Source organism: Pseudopodoces humilis, chromosome 29, assembly GCF_049639895.1.
Source record: "Pseudopodoces humilis isolate 2021_Gansu_Grassland_sample_001 chromosome 29, ASM4963989v1, whole genome shotgun sequence".
Classification (NCBI taxonomy): Eukaryota; Metazoa; Chordata; class Aves; order Passeriformes; family Paridae; genus Pseudopodoces; species Pseudopodoces humilis.
Window position 1 is genome coordinate 882,930 of NC_142228.1, and position 6,828 is coordinate 889,757.

General features: G+C 61.2%; 1 protein-coding gene across 2 annotated transcripts; it reads left to right on the plus strand.

Moving 5' to 3' along the window:
- Positions 1-1,293: 1,293 nt before the first annotated feature.
- PHB1 (prohibitin 1) lies at positions 1,294-5,476 on the plus strand. 2 transcript variants are annotated; one of them, XM_005532467.3, is made up of 7 exons: positions 1,294-1,405; positions 1,852-1,977; positions 2,238-2,399; positions 3,119-3,261; positions 3,745-3,861; positions 4,455-4,550; positions 5,162-5,476. In XM_005532467.3, the coding sequence occupies exons 2-7, from the start codon at positions 1,890-1,892 to the stop codon at positions 5,372-5,374; spliced, it is 819 nt and encodes a 272-aa protein (XP_005532524.1). In that variant the 5' UTR covers positions 1,294-1,405; positions 1,852-1,889; the 3' UTR covers positions 5,375-5,476. The 2 variants fall into 2 exon arrangements, with proteins under 2 accessions (XP_005532524.1, XP_014116471.1); XM_014260996.2 differs by having other exon boundaries at positions 1,352-1,429.
- The last annotated feature ends 1,352 nt before the right edge of the window (positions 5,477-6,828 follow it).

Here is a 6,828-nt window from a genome sequence, read left to right on the forward strand (position 1 = left end):
CCGGTCACTGGAGAGGGGATCCCGACAATGCGTGGAAATATCTCAAATATCCATGGAAATATCTCAAATATCAATGGGAATATCTCAAATATCAATGGGAATATCTCAAATATCAATGGGAATATCTCAAATATCCATGGAAATATCTCACATATCCATGGAAATATCTCAAATATCAATGGGAATATCTCACATATGAATGGAAATATCTCAAATATCAATGGGAATATCTCACATATCCATGGAAATATCTCACATATCCATGGAAATATCTCAAATATCAATGGGAATATCTCAAATATCAATGGGAATATCTCACATATCCATGGAAATATCTCACATATCCATGGAAATATCTCACATATCCATGGAAATATCTCAAATATCAATGGGAATATCTCACATATCCATGGAAATATCTCACATATCCATGGAAATATCTCAGATATCCATGGAAATATCTCACATATCCATGGAAATATCTCACATATCCATGGAAATATCTCAAATATCAATGGGAATATCTCACATATCCATGGAAATATCTCAAATATCCATGGAAATATCTCACATATCCATGGAAATATCTCAAATATCAATGGGAATATCTCACATATCCATGGAAATATCTCACATATCCATGGAAATCTCTGACTGGAGAGATTCCCGTCAGTGCACAGGGATATCTGAGATATCCACAGAAATCTCTCATTTTGGAAAAGGAAAACGCACAGAAATATCTGCGGGAGATATCAGGACGAGCAGCAATGGAACTGCAGCCCAAGCTGCGCCTCGGCAGGAGGAAGAGCTGTCCCCGCATGTCCCCTGTCCCCGCGTGTCCCCTGACCCTCATGTACCCTGTCCCCGCGTGTCCCCTGTCCCCTCATGTCCCCTGTCCCCCGCGTGTCCCCTGTCCCCTCATGTCCCCTGTCCCCTCATGTCCCCTGTCCCCCGCGTGTCCCCTGTCCCCTCGTGTCCCCTGTCCCCTCATGTCCCCTGTCCCCTCATGTCCCCTGTCCCCCGCGTGTCCCCTGTCCCCTCATGTCCCCTGTCCCCTCATGTCCCCTGTCCCCCGCGTGTCCCCTGTCCCCTCATGTCCCCTGTCCCCGGGTGTCCCCTGTCCCCCGCGTGTCCCCTGTCCCCTCCTGTCCCCCGCGTGCCTCCCCCCGCCGCGCCTACATCTCCCAGGAGGCCTCGCGCGGAGCCCGGCGCTCCAGCCAATAGCGCGCGGCCTTGCTCAGGCAGCCCCGGGGTACCCCGGGGTCTCCAGGCGGGCGGGCAGCGGGGGCGGCAGCGGAGAACTTCATATCCCAGAACGCCACGGGGCGCGCGGGCCAATGAAGAGCGCGCGTCTTGGCGAGGCGCGCAGGCGCGCTGCGGCGGGCGGCCGCGGATTCATGTGGAGGTCAGCGGCGCGGCGGGAGCGGCGGTGGGTGCGGGCGAACCGGGGGCACCGGCGGGCCCGGGGGAGCCGAGCCGGGCCGGGCCCGAGCCGCGCCCTGAGGGCGGGAGGGAGGGTTGGAGACAGCGAGGCCTTGGCCCGTGGGGTGCCCGTGCTGGGAGCGAGCGGCCTAGCAGGGAGCGGGCAGGGGGAGGCGTGCGGGGGCTCGGGGAGAGCTGGGGACGGGTGTGGAGGGGTGCCCGGGGGGCTGCGGGGCCTGAGCCCGGGGAGGGGTCACGGGACAGAGACCCCCGGGGTTGGGGAGACCCCCGGGGCAGGAGGAGCCCCCAGGGGTTGAGGAGCCCCCCGGGCGATGCGGTTGGCGGTTCCGGGCAGGGCTCGCTCCCCGGGCCCCCCGCCGCCCCCCGGCCGCGCTCGGTGAGGTTTGAGCGGCCCGGGGGGATTTGCAGGAGGGTTTCGGAGCGGGGGCTGCGGCTGGAGCTGTGAGATGGCTGCCAAGGTGTTCGAGAGCATCGGGAAGCTCGGCCTGGGCTTGGCTGTGGCGGGTGGAGTCGTCAACTCCGCTCTTTACAACGGTGAGTGGGACGGGCTGAGCCCCCGGGTCGCGTTTCTGTCCAGTTTTGACTTCCCGGCGCTTTTATTGCCCAATAAAAACAGACTGAGCCCTTGCAGTGTGAGTTCCTTCCTCCGAAAGGCTCCGTGAGGAGCAGCCTGGGATTCCCTGGAGCTGCAGCCGCGCTTTCTCCGTGCTCTGCTCTCCCAAGGGCCCCGTTAATTCCCCGCGGGGCTCCGGCGGCCGCGGTGCCGGCCCTGACGTGTCCCTTTCCCTCGGCAGTGGACGCGGGGCACAGAGCAGTGATCTTCGACCGCTTCCGGGGGGTGCAGGACGTGGTGGTGGGAGAAGGGACCCATTTCCTGATCCCCTGGGTGCAGAAACCCATCATCTTCGACTGCCGCTCGCGGCCCCGCAACGTCCCCGTCATCACCGGCAGCAAAGGTGGGTGCTGGGAGGGGCTCAGGGGGCTCTGGGGGGCTCCGGGGGAGGTTTGTCCTTCCACACCTGGAGTTGTGTGCGGGCAGAAATGGAGCAAGCTCCACCTGGAGCTGAGGGAGGCTGAGCGAGCACCGGGACAGGTGAGCTGGGGGTGCCAGCCCCACCCCACACTGCTCCAGGTGACCCTGAAGGTGTCCTGAGGTCCCGTCTGACCCCAGCTCCGTGGGGATCCCGAGGGTTGGGACAGTCAGGAAGGGTTGGTCTCTGATAAAGGGCGTTAAGGAGCTCTTTGGTCCTCTGGGGATCCTCCAGCCCAAACCATTCCCTGACTGTGGCGATCCCAGGGGTCCCCCTTTGGCATGGGAATGGTTTGAGGCTTTTAATAAAGAACAGGTTAAGGAGCTCTTCCTTTGGTCCCGAATTTTTGGGGTGGGAAGGGATCTCTGGAGATCCCACAGGTCCCCAGAAAGGTTTGAGCTCTTTAACTCGAGAACTCTTCCTCTGCTGCTGGAAATCACTGGATCCTGAGCAGTTGGACTTGGAAGGGAGCCCCGGAGCTCCCCCAGCGCCAGGCAGGGCCAGCCGGGGCAGGTGACAGCGCCGGGGTTGGAATTCTCGGAGGGGAGAGGGGAGTGAAGCCAGCCCGTTTTTCCTGGGATCCGGGGGGTTTATCCGTGCTCGGGGCTCAGCGCAGCTCCCTGAGCGCGGCACGGCTTCCCCAGACCTGCAGAACGTGAACATCACGCTGCGGATCCTGTTCCGGCCCGTGACGGCGCAGCTGCCGCGCATCTTCACCAGCATCGGCGAGGACTACGACGAGCGCGTGCTGCCCTCCATCACCACCGAGATCCTCAAATCCGTGGTGGTGAGCAGTGAGAATTCCAGCCTGCTTTGGCTGGGAAGGGACCTGGGAGCTCATCCGGATCCAAACCCCATCCGGCCCGGCCTCGGGCACTCCCAGGGGTGGGGGTTCCAAAGCTCCCTGGGAGGCTTTTTCCATGGGGAAATTCCTGCTGCTGTTCTGGCTGGGGCAGCATGGGGCTGTGTCTGGTCACTGCCTGTTCCCTCTTGTTCCATCCTGTTCCCAGTGCTGTCCATCCCATTCCCAGTGCTGTCCCTCGTGTTCTCAGCTCATTCCATCCCATTCCCAGCACTATCCCATCCTGTTCCCAGCTCTATCCCATTCCCAGCTCTATCCCAATCCCATCCCATTCCCATTCCCAGGTCTGTCTCTCCCATCCCATTCCCGTTCCCAGCTCTGTCCCTCCTGTTCCCAGCTCTATCCCATTCCCATCCCGTTCCCATCCCGTTCCCATTCCCGTTCCCAGCCCGTTCCCTCCCGCCCCAGGCCCGTTTCGATGCCGGTGAGCTGATCACGCAGCGGGAGCTGGTGTCCAGGCAGGTCAGCGAGGACCTCACCGAGCGAGCGGCCACCTTCGGCCTCATCCTGGACGACGTGTCCCTGGTGGGTTTCCCTCTCCCGCTTCCCCTCTGGCCACGAGGGAGTCCGAGGGTGGCCACAGGACGGCGGGATGGACACCTGGACATGTGGACACAGCTCTGGCTGTGTCCCCGTGGCCTGGGGCAGCCCTGGGTGGCCTTGGTGGCCTCAGGCTCCCTGTGCAGGGGTTCTGTAGCGCCGCATCCCGAAGCCAAATTTGGGATTTGCTACCCTGGGGCACCCCAGGGAAACACCAGGAAATTCCCGCTTGGACAGCAGGGAATTCCCGCTGGTTCCTCTGCCGAGATATCCGAGGGCGGAGCTCTGTCCTCCCACCTCCAGTTATAAATGAAATTACAAATGAAATTTATCCCTTTATGAATGAAAAGCTGTAATCAGGCACAGCTCCCTCTTCCCCTCGGGATCCTGCAGGGAGCCTGGGCAGGAAGGTGACTTTGTTTCTGCCCAAAGGGAATTTGGACACTTTGTTTCTGGAGCTTTCCCGGGGATGGGATTCCTGGGTTTCTGTGGGGGATCCCGGGGGGATTCCTGGATTTCTGTGGGGGATGCAGGGCTCAGCAGTTCCCGCTGTGACCCAGCTGGGTTTGTGCCCCCAGACCCACCTGACGTTCGGCAAGGAGTTCACGGAGGCGGTGGAGATGAAGCAGGTGGCGCAGCAGGAGGCAGAGCGCGCCAGGTTCATCGTGGAGAAGGTACCTGGTCCTGCTGGCAAATCTGGGATTTGGGATTTTCCCTGGAGCAGAAGGGTTTTCCCAAATATCCGACACGAACCCGGCTGGAGGGGGCTCCTCTTTGCTCGTGGTTTGCTGCCGGGTCACTGCTGGGATCCACACTGGATCATCTCTGGGAGAATGGGATTTTCATCCCTTGTGTCACCTCACATTTTGGAGACCTCTGGCTTTGGCACACAAAATAATCGGCATTTCCACGTGGGACGGAGAGGTGGAAAACCAGCAAAATTCACCTCAAAATTGCCTTTTTTCCTTTTCCCACAGCAGGCAGATCCGATATTTCCTGTCCCACTTTAGAGACCACCAACCAGAACCTTCCATCCCTCTCCTGGCTGGGGGATCCCTGCGGGGTGGGGCGGCTCCTCCCGCTCTCCCTCCATCCTCTCTCCTTTCCTGCATTCCCGGTTTTCCTTCCCGGTTTTCCTTCCCGGTTTTCCTTCCCGGTTTTTCTTCCTGGTTTTCCTTCACGATTTTCCTTCACGGTTTTCCTTCACGGTTTTCCTTCACGGTTTTCCTTCCCGGTTTTCCTTCCCGGTTTTCCTTCACGGTTTTCCTTCCCGTTTTTCCCGCAGGCCGAGCAGCAGAAGAAGGCGGCCGTGATCTCGGCAGAGGGTGACTCCAAGGCTGCAGAGCTGATTGCCAACTCGCTGGCCACGGCTGGGGACGGGCTGATCGAGCTGCGCAAGCTGGAGGCGGCCGAGGACATCGCGTACCAGCTCTCGCGCTCCCGCAACATCACCTACCTGCCCTCGGGCCAGTCCGTGCTGCTGCAGCTGCCCCAGTGAGCCAGGGGGGAAAAAAACAACACAGCCCCCACACCCCCGAAAAAAACAAAAATTAAAAAAAAAATCATCGCAGTTTCCTCGCGGAGGAAAAGGAAATTTGGATATCGGAGGCATTTTATTTTTTTTTTTTTTTTCCGGATGGGTAATGGAATAAAAAGCGAACAGGCCTAAGGTTCCTCCCCTGTGCGGTCACAGCGGTGGCTTCAGTGACTCTGAGTTGGGGAATTGAGGAAAATTTGGGAAGTGAGATTTGCCCCTTTCCGGGCAGCTGGAGCACCAGGAGCTGAGTTTTCCCGGGATGGAGCCCAGGAATCCACAGCAAGTCCAACGCTCTGGAATTCGGCATTTGCAGCTCCGGGGCAGAGAGGGCACCGAGATTTTTTTGGCAGAATCTCAAATCCAGCGCCCTCCGCTGTGCGGGGCCGTTCGTAGGTGAGGAAACAAACCCCAGGCAGAGCTTGCGGACGGAAGGATTTAGGAAAGGAACAGAAAGCTGTGGGAGCAGCCCTGAACTCCTCCCGAAAGAGCCAAAAGGCTTGGTGCCCTTCCCCCTGCGGGCCGCTCTCACTAATAATTCCTGCACGGCTGCCAAAGCCAAACCACAGCAGCGCCGTCCCCTCCTGCACAGCCCCGGCAGCGGTTCTGGGGCTGTGCCCGGGGCTCCGCAGCCTCCCGGGGCTCCGCAGCCTCCCGGGGCTCCGCAGCCTCCCGGGGCTCCGCAGCCTCCCGGGGCTCCGCAGCCTCCCGGGGCTCCGCAGCCTCCCGGGGCTCCGCAGCCGCCCGGGGCTCCGCAGCCGCCCGGGGCAGGCGGAGGAGGCAGCGCCGAGCCCTCCGCTCCTGCCCCCGCTCCCTGCCTAAGGCGCCGCTCCTCGGCGAAACCGCAGGCTGGGATTGAACAGTGATTAATTAACGTGCCGAGGGCAGGGGCAGGTTTTGGGCAAGCGGGAATTGTTGGGGTTTGGCACCGTCACGGACGGGAGCGGCCCCTCAGGCCCTGCCCGCGGCTGAGGGGCTCCGGGAGCCCTGAGGGCCGCAGCCGGCCCCGGGAGCCCTGAGGGCGGCGGCCAGCCCCGGGAGCCCTGAGGGCTCGCTCAGGCCGCGGTTACCGCAGCCCGGCCGCGGCCTGCCCGCCTCACCCGGCTGCGCTAATTACGGCGGGCTCGCTAATTACCCGCGCGGAGTAATGGGCGGGCGGCCCTGCTGAGGGGAGCCCCCCGCTCCATCGCACCCCCTCACACGACACCCTCACCCCCGCCATCACCTGCCTGCGCTAATTAGGGCACGGCCGCTAATTACCGGAGGGGTAACGAGCCCCCTTCGTGCCCCCCGCGCATGCGCACGCTCCCCCCCGCCTCACCTGCGCCGCGCGCGCCGCCGCCTCAGGTGCAGCAGCGGCGGGAAAGGGGCGGGCGCGCGGGAACGGCCCCCGGCGGCGCATGCGCACAGCACCGCCT

What these genes read in the sequence shown, in the direction of transcription:
- PHB1 (XM_005532467.3), top strand. Translation starts at nt 1,890, where the DNA reads ATGGCTGCCAAGGTGTTCGAGAGCATCGGGAAGCTCGGCCTGGGCTTG. An exon ending in CGTCATCACCGGCAGCAAAG is followed by an intron (nt 2,400 to 3,118) that starts GTGGGTGCTGGG and finishes CGGCTTCCCCAG; the next exon opens with ACCTGCAGAACGTGAACATC. An exon ending in AGATCCTCAAATCCGTGGTG is followed by an intron (nt 3,262 to 3,744) that starts GTGAGCAGTGAG and finishes CTCCCGCCCCAG; the next exon opens with GCCCGTTTCGATGCCGGTGA.